We start from the raw sequence: 16988 nt of genomic DNA, 5'->3' as shown, positions 1-16988 counted from the left end.
TATATTCTCCACACCATAAGCAAATAAACTGGTACAAAGGGCTGTTGATCTTCTTCTAAAGTATTGCATTAAAAAAGAAGGCATACAAATGTAAAATAGAACTTATTAGAAAGCTATTTTGTGCGGTGTTATTTGTTGGGACCCCATTCAAACTGCCCAATGGAACTCCTACTATCGAATGGTTCAGACACTAAACATTGTCAGGATCAAGGGGCAAATACTGATGGAAACGGCAGCAATGACCGAGACAAAACTTTGAAGAATATTCCAGAAGCTTCTCTGTTTTAAATAAAGGAACACAAAATAGTTTACACGGTCAGTAATTACGTGCGAAGATTGCTTTTTGGATTAAAGAGGAATAATAATGCTTGGTTTAATTTATTAATGAAGTTGTTTGCTAAAATGAACATTTGACAACCTTTTAGGGCTAAAAAAATAAGCAATAAAAAAGTATAAACTTGGTATAATGATAGACTATGAAAGTTGAGCCTATTTTAAATATATAAACTGTACAAGGGAAACAGAAAGTATCAACATGATACTCCTTTGTTGTTAAATAAAGCAGACAGTAAACTAAAGTTTTGCTCTTACTTTTGTCCCTCAGCAGTCTTTCATTCCAGGGCATGTCCACTCCTGCTCAAATGAAAACATGACACCACAGGACTTGTAGTTCCCTTTCAGAGGGTGAGGTCTACTCAGTAACCCTTTTTCCACCAAGACGTCCAATTCAGCTGAAATGCATTAAATGAAGTGGACCTAAACCTTTTCACCAACAACATCTCCACTTGATGAAAAACATTAATAAGTCTTTGTGTGTTCGGTGAGTATTCACACACTTGTTTTGTACTGCAGCTGTATTTGTTTGGCTTTTATCTAGTTCATCTAATGTGTTAAATATTGATTTCAATACAGATGGAAGGGATGAGTCTCTTCTCTGATGTGAGTACACAGCGATGTGTTTTTGGCTGGGTTTCCATCATCTGGTTCACTGCAGGCATTGCAGGTGAGGGATGGTTTTGAACTTGAAAATAAGTGTTTATCTTTTTTTATATTCACTGATTTAAAGGTTCTCAGCCTATGCAGGGCTTTAGTGGTCAATGTGCTCGATTTTGTGGAAGTTTTACACATCATTATGATTAAACAAATACACATTAGCTCTTAAATAAATAATTCTAACAGTAAACTATGGAGCTATTTCAGGGTCATAAGTTTTGATAATTCAAAAAAAGTTCAAGTTTTTATCCTGAACTTTGAAAAATACAATGTTGTATTCAAAATAAAAATAAGTATTTGAAATCATTTTTCAGGTTGAATATTATTTTGATTCAGTTCAGCAATTATTTTTCAGATTTCACTTTTATACATATTTTGATATTTGAATCCTTTTTTTTTTCAGTTGCAGATTTTTTGTTTTCAGATTCAAAACAATTATTTTTTCAGTTTCAAATCTTGTTTTTCCAGGTTTCACATTGCTTTTCACCTTCAGATCGTTTTTCACTTTCAGATCGGTTTTTTTCGCTTTCAAACTTTTGGGTCTGATGTTGCTTGAGGGGGCGGGGCTTGTCAAAGAGTAGTTTGGCATCCTGAGTGACAGGCCTCCCTCTGTCATGTTGCCTTCATGGATGTTAGGTAGCGCGAGAAATATAACTCAATACTTTCTATACACAATACTCCCGTGATTGGTGGGAAATCAAACTGATACCAGCGTCAAAGTTCCTTTAAGCGAGCTGTTGAGAATCGTAGTTGGCAACAATCAAGGTATAAGCGCAACAAACTGTGCTAGAATGTGAAATTACGTATCCGCAACGAGCCAGCAGATTATTCTGGTGGACCTGATGCCATCCCCCGCTGTCTCACGGAGAGATACTGCAGGTCCTTCCTTCCTGCAGCGGTCAGACTATACAACCAGCACAGCCCCTAGACCCCGCACAAAACAACACAGACTATAGCACCTCTTGTTGATAAATAACAACTATGTGCAATATTTGCAATATGTGCAATATATATATGCCGTTAAAAACTGTGCAATATATAGGCCTACCTTGCTGCTAATTCCGCAGAACTGTTACATGGTGTGTATTATGTAAAATGTGTCACTTAAAACATATATATAATTTCTTATATATATAATTGAATTTTGTATGCATGCTTTAGGTAACATTAAGCTGTCTTTGGCTCTTCTCTGCTGTAACAATGTAAATGTATCCCCTGTGGGACTAATAAAGGTATTCTGATTCTGATCGCAAAAAACCATGCCAATACTATGCTGCGTTCATGGAACTACGTGGAAGTGGGGAAGGACAATGCAGATACGTAATTTCACATTCTAGCACAGTTTTTGCTCTTATACCTTGATTGTTGCCAACTACGATGCTCAACAGCTCGCTTGACGGAACTTTGACGCTGGTATCAGTTTACCACCAATCACGGGAGTATTGTGTATAGAAAGTATTGAGTTATATTTCTCGCGCTACCTACTGTAACATCCATGAGGGCAATCCATTAGGGATGCCTGCCACTCAGGATGCCAAACTACTCTTTGGTAATCCCCGCCCCCCCAAGCAACATCAGGGCCAAAAGTCTGAAAGCAAAAAAAAAGATCTGAAAGCGAAAAAAGATCTGAGGGTGAAAAGCAATGTGAAACCTGAAAAAACAAGATTTGAAACTGAACAAATAATTGTTTTGAATCTGAAAACGAAAAATCTGCAACTGAAAAAAATAAGGATTCAAATATCAAAATATGTATAAAAGTGAAATCTGAAAATAAATATGTATTCAAAAAAATTGCTGAACTGAATCAAAATAATATTCAACCTGGAAAATGATTTCAAATACTTATTTTTATTTTGAATCCATCATTGTATTTTTCAAAGTTCAGGATAACAACTTGAATTTTCAAATAAAAAATGTTTAATGATCAAAACTTATGACCCTGAAATAGTAAACCTCCAGGTGTAATAATCTAAGATTGATTTTTCACTCGGTTTCTCTTGTGATTCTGGGAATCTGCCAATCTTTACCCCAATATTGAAATAATTTTAAATTCTGGACACACTGAAATTGTACACAATTGTAAAATTAAAATAAATATCTCACAACACTCAAATTGGATTTGTTGCTTGAAGTTAGAAGTAGCCTATGGCAAAGTGTAGCTACAGCAACATATCTTTAACTAAACTAGGCATGATTTAGCTTAGCAAAAAGACTGCAAACAGCTAGCATGGTTCTTCCAGATAATAGTCCAACACAAAACCAACTGTAATGTTTCTGCTTAGGTCTAAATTAAAGATACAAAATGTAGTGTGAGTTGCTGGTAGATAGTTGTGTTACATTTGGAAAGCAGCTGTTTCCCCCTGTTTCCAGTGTTTGTGCTAAGCTAAGCTAAGCTAACTGGCTGATGCTTGTAGTTAAATATTTATCGTACAGACACAAACAAGGTATCATTCTTATTATCTAGCTTTTTTTCCGTTGAGTAAACATTTGTGTACTATTCTTTTAAGATAATCTTGAAACTAATTTACCAGACTTCAGTCTAAAAGCTGATCCTCAAAAGTTATAAGAACTTGAACTCTGGTTTTCTTTAGTTGAAAAAAGTTATACTTACAAAACAATTAAATGTTACAGTGTTATATTTTTTAACTAAAAGTCATCCCTGTCTATCATTATTCAGTCAGTCACAGGCTGGAGCTACAGACCGTTTCCCAGGTGGCAGCACGGTGTGGAGAAAATGTGACACTGACATGTAATGTCAGCTCATCACGCATCGATATTAAACACTTTTCCTGGATTAGGAATAAAAGTCTGTGTCAATATGACAGCCAGCATGATGACCCCAAGGTTAAATGTGAATATATAGACGAGCCTCTGCCACAAAGCCTCACTCTGACTCTCCTCAACGTGATGCCCAGCGACCAGGGAACATACCTCTGCAAGCTGCGCTCCAGCCAAGGTGTGAGTTCTAACACTTCTGATGTTAAAGTACAAGGTGAGTTATCAGATACAAAAATAAAAGTTACAAATCTCAATGTCTTCTTTTACTTGTCTAAAAGTCCTTTGTTTTTACAGATTGCCTTGAAACTTCTGGCTACGACAGAAATGAGTCTTATGCTGAGTGCTGGTTCAATGGAGTTTACCCCGGTGGCGGCAGCGTCCGCTGGTCCCAAGGAGAGCTTAACTTCACGGCTCCTGCCTTCTACCAGAAAGAAGAAATGGACCATCATGGGCGGTACAATATCTTGAGTCAATTAGATGTCCAGAAAGGAAATTTGAACCAGCCGTATACCTGCTCACTGTGGATGCCTTCGACCAGTAAGGCGTTTATTAGTCACGAACTACATGTGGTTAAGAAATTGAAAGGGTCATCAGAAAGCATGGTCACGCTGCAGTGGATCTGTTTGATCATGGAAATCATAATGGTTAAATGTTTGACATAAAGGGAACAAACCAACAGAATTCAGATGTTGAAATAAAAAGGGGCCACAGATTAATTCAGTCAATTATGAAGTGTTGGGTGCAGTTTTGTTTTTTATTTGTTGTAAAATTAAGTGGGTACATTTAGTGTTTAACCCATGTTACCTGCATTTAAGAGCTTAGGGGGGACTTCTCGGTAAAAACAAGAGTTTGTAGGGTTTTAATTAGCAACAAAACAATATATATATATATATAGATATACATTTCACTGATTATTCAAATGTAACAGGAGGGGAGGCAGTCTGTTAGAGAAAAATGAATCTGAAGGCGTATTTTGACCCACACAATTTGTGTAAACAAACTGCCACACTTAGTTAAAGGGTGTTTAGTTATTAAATGTTGTTTCAGAGGACTGGAAACTTTTTTTTTTTCGGAAAATAGGCTTTAGAAATCTGCTGCTATATATTTTTGTTAGAAATTAAAGATGCAGCCTTGTTTTAGTGTGCTCATTGTAAATAGACCTTTTGTTAAACCTTCACCTCCTTCTTATTGCCAAAAGGAGGCAGTCTTCTCATGCAAGAGAAATAATACACCTCTGGCCTTTTGTAAATGCTGCAAAGGAGAGCATCGGTATTTTGAATCTATGAACACTGAAGGGGAGAAAGGGTTGTCAAATAAAACTGCAAACAAATCGTTGAAGCTTACATTATTCATGTGAAGGACTAAGCAACAACATGTAAGCCAATACAAATACAAATGAAATGACAACGATTAAACCAGATTTGGAACAATATGCCAGAAAATCCAATCCTTTAAAAACTGTTAACCTTTTTTTGTTGTTGCAATGTTTAAGATGTATTGTTCATTCATATGTGTTACTTTAGTAGACTGAAATCTGACGTAATGTAGGTTATGTTGTTTGTTAAAGACTTACCTTTGTTTTCAAATTATTTTTGCTATGCTTCATAAATGTTCAAATCCTACATCTGAGTTATATTTTGCTTTGGAGATGTTTAGGCATGCATTCCTTTAAACTAGTTACAGCAAGTTGTGCCTCGGTGTGCGGCGAGACTTGCAAACCATAGAAATGTTTTTCAAAACGATATTTAATTCCATTTAAGTTTGCTGTTCATTTAAAAGCTAGTTAAAGTGGAAAACAGGTTGCACAGCCTGTTTAATATGCTTTTATCCTTCGGTCTCAGTGTTTCACATTAGTAACATGTCTTTCTCAGATGAATGGTGAAAAAGGAAAGCTGTGTTTTCTGTGCATGTATTCATTTCTTCTGATTTGAAACTGATATTACAATGAATGCAAAGGACCTGATGAAGTCCTTTAAATGAGGAGCAAAAAAATTCTCAATTCTTCAACGTATCAGTGGATATCTTAAATTCAGCTGTAGAAAGATAACATAACTATGAGTCATAAGATTGACTTTAATAATAGGAGTCAGTGACCGAAAGAACGAGTGAGGACAAGTGCAGGTACTTCGTTGAAAAATAACTTTCTTCTCCTGTGTGGGTTTGATCGAAGTAGACATGCTTACACAAGCAATAACAATACATATGTCCCTAGACAGGGCTTTGAGTTAATAAAACAATCCCCTGAGTGGTTCAGAGGCAAGATGGCATGACCTCAGGAGACCCGGCAGAGAGCATGTTAGCAAAGGATCGAACTGGAGGAACTGAATTGTTTGTACAGGAAAAAAACGAGTTGATTGCTTGGCTTGAAGATCAATATTGTTTGACCGTTAGAGAACAAAATCTTTAACATGTAATCCTCTAGTCTAGATGTATGCCAATGGTGGAATCATGTAATATTACATTCTGTTTGAGTCTACATATGAACATATTATAAATATGCTGTCTAACGGAGATTAGAAATTAGCAAAACTACAATTATTAAACCATTAAAGGAATACTTTAACCCAAATATATATATATATAAACATAGGCATTATATCATCTTATTATTCATAAGTAATATTCTGTAAATGTCAAATTTAGATTTTTTAAAAGCATCAGTATCCAAAGGTTTTTGTGAGCAGAACGTTTTGTAGAGTTGAAAATAGTGAGTAGTGTGGAACAGTCATTCACCCTGCTGTTATTTACTAAAATAAAATCCAATCATTTGTATCCAAATGCAAATTAGCGTTTGTTGTTTTTTCAAGTGGAGAATGTTGTTTATCTCCCGGTACGTCCAAAATAATAAACTATGCCGTTAATTACAAGAGCAGTGTGTAGGTGTGTGTTTGCAAAACACAGTCATCCAGAAACTGAAACATAACAATGAATAAATGATCTCATATTGCCAGCGACTGTGGAACCTCCTCAAGCTGTTTCAGCCTTTCTGTTCTCAACATTTGAGTCTGCAAAGACAACCTGATTGCTCTAATGTTCTCCCATTTAGATAAAAAAAAAACACTGTTGCCATGGTAAACTGAAGCCGATGAAGCCTTACTTCAAGAAAATAGATTGGCTTTTCTTTCATTTGTTTACTTTTTTCTTTTGATGCGGACAATTTAAGAAGTCCATCAAAAATACAAGCAATTAAATATGCTTTGCTTTGAAATACATTATGTTTTGAGGAGCAACTTCTCATTAAACAGGGAGGTCAAAGTCATAGATGTGTGGGTATTATCTAAGAATCATTTGCATTTTCTTTTTATTTGTAGTTGAACAGTCAGGATGCACTGAAGTCCTGGAAGAAAAGGGTGGGTTTTGGTTCAATACATTTGTGGAGGGGGTAAAGCTTTAAAGTTGGCCCTGTTATGCTTTTTGGGGGTTTTCCCTTTCCTGTACTGTTATTTAGGTTTTTTTTGCATAACAGGGATTTTCTCCCTTGCTAGCAAACATCTGTAATGTCGCCCAATCAAAAGCAATGTAAACAGGAAGCCACTGCATAGCAGCTTTCAGACATTACAGTCATAGAGGTAAGATATGTCGACTGTATGATAAAACTCAAAACTCTAAATAATACCAGTGTTGGATATGACAATATCTTTTTAGATTTTTCTGTTTGTAGGTAATGCACCACCAGTGTGCTTATTCATCAAAATGCATCACAGTCATAGATTGTATCCAGAGTGGGTCACAGTGATATGGATGTGTATGTGGAAAGACCACTATGTTTTAAATTGGCAGCAGAAGTGGAAGTCTGTCCAAAAGATCTCACATTGAAACGTTATGCAACATTCCAATTATTTTATGTAACTGGTTGTTCAGGCTCCTCCTCTTCATTCAGATCCCCTGACTTTCTTACATGTGTTGATTCTGTGCATCGCCACTCAATACAGTAGCTTATGTCCACACACACTTACTATATACACAAAGATTTGCAGCCCATAAGCATCTTCAGTGAGCGATCATGCGAGAGCTCAGGATAGTCAAACTCATTGACCGGTGACGAGGAGGAGCTTGTCAGAGCTGATTCAACACTGATATGCATATGATCAGCTCTTTGTACAAACAGCGGAGATATCTCTACTCCCTCTCTGTCTTGAAGTGTTCACTAATAAACAAATAAGGAAAATAATTAAGGTAAATAGTCATTTGTTGTTGTGTAAAAGATATAACTCATGTAAGCCAACCATCTGTGAGAATAATTGAAGAACTTCTTAAAATACAACTCAATCTTATGAAAGTTTAATTGGAATTGGGAGGGATGAAACCCTCTGTAATGGGCACACATGCAGAGCACACAGCACACACAGTGAAATGTGTTCTCTGCTTTTAACCCATCCTAGTACCAGGAGTTTAGTACTAGGAGCAGGGGGCAGCTATTGTACAGCGCCCGGGGAGCAATGGGAGTGGGGGGGGAAGGGGGTTATCCGGTGCCTTACTCAAGGGCACCACGGCAGGGCAGGAGGTGAACTGGGACCTCTCCAAGCAGCAGTCCACACTCCATATTTAGGTCTGGTAGGGGACTTGAACCGGCAACCCTATATACTGCTCACAGTCCAAGCCCCTACTGACTGAGTCACTTTTTAGGGTGGGTTGTCACCGACCCTAAAAAACACCATCCCTATCATTTCAAGATATAATTTCAAGAGCCACTGAAACTACAGCTAGAAGTACCCAGCTTTGGTGCCATCTGCTGGCTTTTTTACTGAAAGTTTCAAAAATAACAAAACTAACACAAAACTTTGGCACAAAATAAGATTATAATCTAGATAGACAGAATATAATTGGTAGGGATGAAACCCTCTGTAATGGTCACACATGCAGATCACACAGCACACACAGTGAAATGTGTTCTCTGCTTTTAACCCATCCTAGTACCAGGAGTCTAGTACCAGGAGCAGTGGGCAGCTATTGTACAGTGCCCAGGGAGCAATGGGAGTGGGGGGGGAAGGGGGGTGTCCGGTGCCTTGCTCAAGGGCACCACGGCAGGGCAGGAGGTGAACTGGGACCTCTCAAAGTAGCAGTCCACACTCCATATTTAGGTCTGGTCGGGGACTTGAACCGGCGACCCTACCTAACAAATACATTTTTAAACACCTTGAATTTCAGTGGGGGCGCGGGGCTCCGTTGGCGGGGCGCAGCGCCCCTCCAAGACAATGGTAGGGGAAACACTGAGGGTAGTCTTATTTTCAAGTTGTACCGGCTATTGCTCTGCTGGATCGATTGATATTGTGACCTTGGTGATGAGTGTCTGTGTTTTCCTTATATTTACATTCTATGGTGTTTAATGCTGAAGCATTACGGTTGTTGTTATTGTTAAGTATTGCTTTGTGATGGAGCCCTTTACTGCATGTATTAAGGTGCATTACAAGATGACATCCCCACGCTGTGTACGTAAATATTTGTGCATTCAAGGCTTCAGACAGTATGTAAATGTGACACTCCCCCCCCCCCCCCCCCCCTCTCTATCGGAACCATGGATACAGCTATTTGTTTACGTGTTTAAAAAAGCACCAGAAGCTTAGCTTATATATAAACATCTAAGTTGTTCGTGCCCCACCAGTTTTGTACATATAAACACCAGCAGCATTCGAAGATGAATAACCAAAATGGTGATGGTGAAACTAAATAATTCTTATTTATTTAAAAATATCATACAGTAAAATACAGTAAAACATGTCAGTATAGGCAGTGCTTTACTCTATTTTACTCAGGCTGATGCAACCAAGGTTATTGCATGCCTGAAGTTATCTTCAGAGCTTGAATAATGAGTTAATCTTGAATAAGAAGAGAGGCAGAAACAAAGGGCCTTCAAAACAAAAGATGAGTGGATATGTTAATGTTGCAAAGGGCAGAATGCACTCAGACCTTCCTTCGTCCTCGTGTGATTTATTACTCAACATTCACAAAGGTTGGACATTGCCACCTAAGGCAGGAGATGAAGTCAAGGATAACACGCTTTTTAAGTTTGAATGTTCAGCACCAAACAAAACAAAACATGCAGTTTAAAGCCATCACACAAACAGACATAGCAAGCTTACATAATTCAAATAATCAATAGATTCTCCATAATGTTTTGGCACTATATAGAATCAGCTGTTGGCGTCTTCCTAAGTGTGTTGTTTTCAAAACTGTTTTTCACAGAATGCCAACAATGAGCCATCCTCCCGGTGGCTGTTCATACTGTACATTTACATAAAGGCCACAACACCCACGCTCTACATGAAGGTAATTTTCATTGTGAAATAATTCAGATTTTTAACCAACTAAATTGTTAAAATGATCTTGTATTATCTGACATTGTCTTACAGTGTGGAACAAGTAATTTCACTGGTTAACTTTGTAGATAAAAGCGAAAAAATTATATAAGAGGGAACTTTGGGTGCCATGAATCACTATTAGCACATTAATGAAACTTAAACGAGACACGTTTAACATGCTAATTTGTATTGATAACTGTTGCTACTCTACAAACCTTTAACAGGTAATTCTAACTAGAACATAAAAACAACAATATATATAATATAATAATACATATGAAATGCAATTGCAAAGAGACTATATTATGTCAACACGCGTGTCACGTCATCTTAAAAGTTCTGTTTTATAATATACAGTCTATGGTTTTAGCTTATTGACTGAATTGAGTCATATCATTTTAAAAACAGCCTTACTTGAAAATGTCACCATAGAGGCTTCTCAATTCTTAAATTTCCCCTCCTCGAGACTTAGTCCCACCCACAGGAGATGCGAGCGGAGGACCGAGGAGGGGAACCGAGGAGAGAGGAGGGGGAGCAGCAGGCGGTTAGATATATATATATATATATATATATATATATATATATATATATACAGCATCTGTAGCCTGTTATTGTCTCATTATACCGCACTCTCAATGAATTCAAAGTAAATATATAAATCATCATGAACACATCTGTCCTTCAGACATTGGGCTGCTGTGCCTTCTGTCAGAATTAATGGACGTCTCTTTAAAATGATCTCTCAGAGGAGAGGAGTTCTCATGTATCTAACTGCCTGCTGCTTCCCCTCCTCTCTCCTCGGTTCCCCTCCTCGGCTCCTCCGCTCGCATCTCCTGCGGGCGGGACAAGAGCCTCATCCCAATACCCCTCCTCGACTCCTCTCTTCCCCTCCTCCGGGACTTGACCCGGAAATCGATCAAGAAACGCCATTTTGAAGGACGTCCCAATTAGCTGAAATGCACACGGAGGAGTCGAGGAGGGGTGAGGGAGGAGGGGTGCGGGAGGAGACGAAAGGGAGGATACACGCGAGCAGACTAATGTGGAAGTGTTTTCACTACTCGCGTATAAAAGCCCCGCCCCCACCTTCACAGCTGGTCGTTTTCAACAGAGGAAAACAGACATCTGGAAGATGAGTGGAAAAACGTCACATAAATGTATAAGTGCTCACAGCTCCGTGGGAATTATGTGTAATTCATTTCTAAAAGGCTTTCAAATTACTATAATTATATTTTTATTTAAATGTAGGCTACATTTTACACCAAAACGGAACACAAAAGCAAGACCAACCATCATACATTGAATTCCTTGACTAACATGAGAAAGATTCATTCATTTAAATAAATATTTAACCAGAAATGGGCCGGTTCTAAAGGGTTATTCACAGTGCTTGAATTGGAATAAAAAAGATGCCAGTACTCTAAATCAGCAACAAGTATTTGGCACAAAGTCATAGTATATCCTATAATGCTGGTGGGTTTGTCTCTTTACTGTATATTTTAGAAAGGCTCACTGTACTTAAACAAAATTACTCAGGGTGCATCTGAGATTAGAGGGGGTGCAGTTGTAAAGTGCTATTTTTATAAGTGGGGAGTGGACCTGACACCCTCTAGTCTAGGGGGGTCCGGCGGCATGCTCCCCCGGGAATTTTCTTTTTAAAATATTGAAGTTAGATGCATCAATCTGGTGCACTTTGAGAGCAAAATGAAGAGATATATGGATACCTCTCAATATCCATAATGAAACAACTGTAAACAGATTTACTTTTTCTTTATGGATATAAAAGAAAGTAAAGCTTGACTCCTACTGGCTGGTTAAATGACTCCTCGTCCCTGAGGCCACTACCAGGTTTTTGTGCCATTTTGCTGGATTTATTTGTCAATAGCATTGCTGCACAAAGTGATAGCCCTCTAGTTTAAATCTACTACCCAAAAAGAAACATATGGAGATGGGTTACTATTTAAAAACATTTGCAAATCTACAGTATTTGGGACCAGTGGGGCCAGGCCTCAAATCTTATAGGGGGGTCCGGGGGCATGCTCCCCCGGTAGGATTTTTTTTTAAATGTTGGACTTAAATGCATCAATCTGGTGCATTTTGAGGGGGAAATAAAGAGACTACACCCATATGAAACAAAATGTATACATTTAAATAATCATAAAATCATAAGTACATGGCCATAACCAATAACATACAATATCCAATATGAAAAAACATTGAAACTTGTTTATTTATTTGTTTTTGGTTCATTTATAGTTGTGAGTGTGTCTGGGCTCCTGAATCGGCCTCTCCTGTCTCCCTCCTCTCCCCCCTGCTCCTCTTTGAGGCAACAGCAAAGACTAGTTTTAGCTCTCAACAAGTTTATCTTACCTTTTTTCACCTAGTTAACATTTTGTTTGTATTATTCATGCATATTTTACTAATCACTACCCCCTCAAATGGAAATATGTGTTTACATAAATGGTGACCGAACCGTTTGAGACCCACTGAGATAACTTAAACTAAGTTAACTATCTAAACACTCAGAGTAATTTACCTCACCAGAGCTGTAGTTATCAGCCTCTCAGTCTGACAGCAAAGGACTCTCCCTCCACCTTGTTGTTGAAACAGCTCCTTATATCCGTTAGCGCAGCTAGCTAGCACCAGATGCTAACAACAATACACGTAACCGGTGCGCGCGCATTCTCGCTCGCTCGCGCCACACATACACCAACACACACCCTCCCGAGCTTGAATGACACACAGAGACCAATCGAGGGCATTAGTATGATCTGTATGAAAGTGGCAATGTCGGCAGGCCACGTCATGTAGACAGCCAGTCACCCTCTGTGAGGCAGAGTCAGACCCACATTTGCGCTGCGTTGCGTTCACAATATATACGTATAAAAAAAATCCTCAGGCCAGCAGGCCAGTTAACAGGCCAGGCCATTGGGAAACCTCCCAGTCCCCCCGATGGCCAGTCCGGGCCGTCATGACGTGCCGCCGGCGCAGTAAGAAGTGCCGGTACCACATGGGTAAAAATCAGAAGTGCCGGTACTGCGTACCGGTGAGTACCGGCCCAATTCAAGCACTGGTTATTCAGTTAAGCCCGATGAGAGGGGATACAGGAGCTGTGCACATGTCATCATTAACAGACGTCGTTTAAGAGTGACGTTTGAGTGAACGAGGACATCCCTTCCTTGCGTCTTAGCTCCGCCTCCGTAAAATGCGAGCGAGAGACACGAGGAGGTGACGCGAGGACAGAGGAGTCCTCAGGTATTAATTGGGACGTCCTCGTTCACTCAAACGTCACTTTTAAACGACGTCTGTTATTGATGACATGTCCACAGCTCCTGTATCCCCTCTCATCGGGCTTAACTCAATAACCCTTTAGAACCGGCCCATTTGTTGTTAAATATTTATTTAAATGAATTAATCTTTCTCTTGTTAGTCAAGGTATTCAATGTATGATGGTTGGTCTTGCTTTTGTGTTCCGTGTTGGTGTAAAATGTAGCCTACTTTTAAATAAAAATATAATTATAGTAATGTGAAAGCCTTTTAGAAATGAATTGCACATAATAATTCCCACGGAGCTGTGAGCACTTATACATTTATGTGACGTTTTTCCACTCATCTTCCAGTTGTCGGTGTTCCTCTGTTGAAATCGACCAGCTGTGAAGGTGGGGGCGGGGCTTTTATACGCGAGTAGTGAAAACACTTCCGCGTAGTCTGCTCGCGTGTATCCTCCCTTTCGTCTCCTCCCGAGTCCCGCATCCCTCCTCCCTCACCCCTCCTCGACTCCTCCGTGTGCATTTCAGCCATTGGGACGTCCTTCAACATGGCGTGTCTTGATCAATTTCCGGGTCAAGTCCCGGAGGAGGAGAAAAGAGGAGTCGAGGAGGGGTATTGGGATGAGGCTTTTGTGTTCTTCTGCTTCTTCTTTAGTATTTATTTGCAGTTGGCAAACCAGTTTAGAGTTGCATGAGCGACAGGAGTATAGAGTAGTGATATAGAGTAGTGATATTGCGTACTGCGCCGAGGCTAATTCATATTTTATTTTTATTTTATTTTGAACACTATTTTATTTCCATGTATTTTGAATAATTATTATATTTTATTTATTTTATTATTATTTTATTAAATAATTATAATAAAAAATCTTTTTACAAAGATTCTTTACAAAGATACATCAATTTTTTTTTTTTTAATTGTATGTTGTATATTTTTTTGGTTTAATTATTGAATTCTTTATTTTTGTATAAATATGTATATTTCTTCAACCCACATTCCCACCAAAAGTACAGTGTTAATTCTCGGGATTTTAACCCACACTCCCAGATAATTTGTGGTTGTGGTCTGCCAGCTCTAACCAAACAGTTGTCTGCTAGTTAGATCTTTATTTACTAAATCTTTCCGAGGTGGTGAGCTAACTTCCAAAGTTTATTTTTACTTCCATTATTTTACCCAGGCAGACCGGCACCTACATCTGTTATTGATTTTAGAAATGTTTTATTTGTATTTTTTTCTTATTTTTCTTAATATTATAATTTAAATAATATTATTATTATACTGTATTATTTTATTATTTATTTATTATTATTTTGTTCATTATTATTATTTTACTTTGTATGTATTTATTCCAATATTATTATTTTTTATTCATGTATTGTATTTTTTATCAAACTTTATTGTATATCTTTATTATTATGTTGTACTATGATTTTTTTATTTTATGCTTTTATAAAATGTTATTACATTTGTATTAATATATTATGTATTAAAAAAAATACAGTATACAGTATATTTGTACTGTTACCCATTTTTATTTACAAAGAATATTTATTATTTATTTAAATAATTTTTTTACTGTCACCAATTTTTGTTTTGCATCCTCCAGAGGTGTAGGGGGGGGGGGGTGTCTACCTAAGACTGGCCACCAGTAAAACAAAAGGTACTCTGTACTCGTGTTGGCCGCCCTCGACTGCTCTCCCAACTCACGCCATCTTCACCACACATGCGATTTTGTTCCAGAAGTAACCATCAATTGTTCACATCTGTTCCAGAAAAACCTAATGTTATTAACAAATAAATGTAGAAATACATTAAAGATATGTGTGTTGCCATATGTATAGCCATATATTGCTAATGCCACACATCGGAGTTGTGCCCTTACAGTGCCGCAGACTGTATGTATTGCTTTGCGATACTTTGCAACCAGCAGTTTTCTCTATGCTGTGGAGGATGCAGAGAACCTAAGCAAGAACACAGTCTGCAGTGCCATTCATAAGGTCGCACATCCTCTGACAGGGCCCGCAGAGTCCTTTGTTGTGTTTCCTGGCACATGTCCCACACAGACGATCAAAGAGGGATTTTAGAACATGGCAGGTATTGATATGTGATTATATATTTACAGTGAATGTCGTTCCTATGACGTACACTGTTGTATAATAAATGCAGCCTACTATATCATAGGGTTTCCCAGGGTGCTTGGCTCTATCGACTGCACACACATATCGATCTATGCGTCCCTGGGAGATAATGAAGGCGACTATGTGAATCGCAAATCATTCCACAGCCTCAACATTCAGGTAAATCTTGCACATTCACTAGAACACACATTGAAGTCTGGGTGATTAAAGGAAATCATACATTTAAATATTCACACAGTACATGTTTCACACTTGGACTATCTTTATCTATAACATGGACTCATTGCAAATGAACACTGATGCTACACTGACTATAATGCTCTTATTGTGGAAGTAGGCTTGTTAACCCCAAATGCTGGTGTGTCAATACCAGCCTTGAGGCAAAGTGGCCTGGGTCAGTCCATGACTCGAGGATCTTCTCAGAGTCTTCACTGTGTCACAAACTCGAGCAGGGTATGGCAACTGTACATTCTTATTGTGTTTTGCTTCTTAAGCTGCCTTTTGTGGTACTTATTATGGAAATATTATTTTATCTTCAGGGCTCTTCAGTGGAGTGCTGCTCGGGGACAGGGGTCTTTTCCCACTTTAGTTCCGATATGGTTCCGAAATGTCGCGTTCACACGAAAAAGAGCCGGAACTAAAATCTGTTCATCAGAACCTTTTTTACCCCCTTTTCCGTCCCTGCTGGAGAGCAGGTACTTTCGTGGGAGAAAAAGGTTCCTATGTCTGATTGGCTGGGCGGAATGCAAACCACGCCTCGTTAAACTCCAAAAAGGTTTTGTGAAGCCGCCATTTTATTATCCTCACATTAGCATTATCAGCATTAGCATTAGCCCAGCGCACAAACACAGTGAGACTAACTTATAGCAACACAAAAGAAAACATGGGAGCGGTGGAGTAATGATGAGGTGTCGGCGTTCTGGCGATTTACTCGGAAGGCTTCAGTAGGGGGCTCAGAGTGGCCCCTGAAAGAGCATGCTGCATTATAATGGCCTGTGTTGTGCTGCACAACATCGCCACCATGAGGAAGGAGAAACGCCCAACCTCCTGATGTGGTAGACCCAGTCTATGGGTAGACCCCATCACCCTGGACTACCCTATTGGCAGGGCTGTCAGAGATGCTATCGCATTGTTATTTGCATCATACAAAAATTAACGCACCGAGAGAGAGGCTTGGGTGATTTATGTTGGAGTTTTTATTTTCTCAGCCATTCCTGAAGGAAAAAGAGAAAAAAACATAATTTTGGTTTACCTTTTCTGTAAAGAAAAAGGGATTTCTCTTTTAGGTATCCTAAAAGATAAAGGTCACCTTATGCACCTTTCATTTGACTTGAAAGTAAATGACCGATTGTTTCAAAATTACCTGTCTTCCTCTGCTCATTTCTTTTCCTGTTGGCTGCAAGAATTGGGAAAAAATGTGACTATCCTAAAATACAGTTATGAAACACAGTTGTATTTTTAAGATCTCAAAAGAGGGAAATTTACCAGATTGAATGATGTTTTTGTGTTGACT

The 16988-nt window shown here is 38.5% G+C and overlaps 3 protein-coding genes across 3 annotated transcripts in view; 2 read left to right on the top strand and 1 right to left on the bottom strand.

Annotated features, from left to right (window-relative positions):
* Positions 1-16988, bottom strand: part of mgat5b (alpha-1,6-mannosylglycoprotein 6-beta-N-acetylglucosaminyltransferase B) — a 115609-nt gene that overhangs the window by 93220 nt on the left and 5401 nt on the right. The window lies entirely within an intron of this gene.
* LOC307016092 (uncharacterized protein) lies at positions 683-6549 on the top strand. Its single transcript, XM_079645128.1, has 4 exons — positions 683-820; positions 913-1003; positions 3671-3985; positions 4066-6549. The coding sequence occupies exons 2-4, from the start codon at positions 913-915 to the stop codon at positions 4431-4433; spliced, it is 774 nt and encodes a 257-aa protein (XP_079501254.1). The 5' UTR covers positions 683-820; the 3' UTR covers positions 4434-6549.
* On the top strand, positions 9183-16526 carry LOC307014278 (uncharacterized protein; the record flags this gene model as incomplete). Its single annotated transcript, XM_079642155.1, has 4 exons — positions 9183-9200; positions 9955-10038; positions 15179-15383; positions 16414-16526. The coding sequence occupies 4 exons, from the start codon at positions 9183-9185 to the stop codon at positions 16524-16526; spliced, it is 420 nt and encodes a 139-aa protein (XP_079498281.1).

Source organism: Notothenia rossii, assembly GCF_949606895.1.
Source record: "Notothenia rossii genome assembly, chromosome: 8".
NCBI classification, from domain to species: Eukaryota; Metazoa; Chordata; class Actinopteri; order Perciformes; family Nototheniidae; genus Notothenia; species Notothenia rossii.
This window is presented reverse-complemented; position numbering and strand designations above follow the sequence as displayed.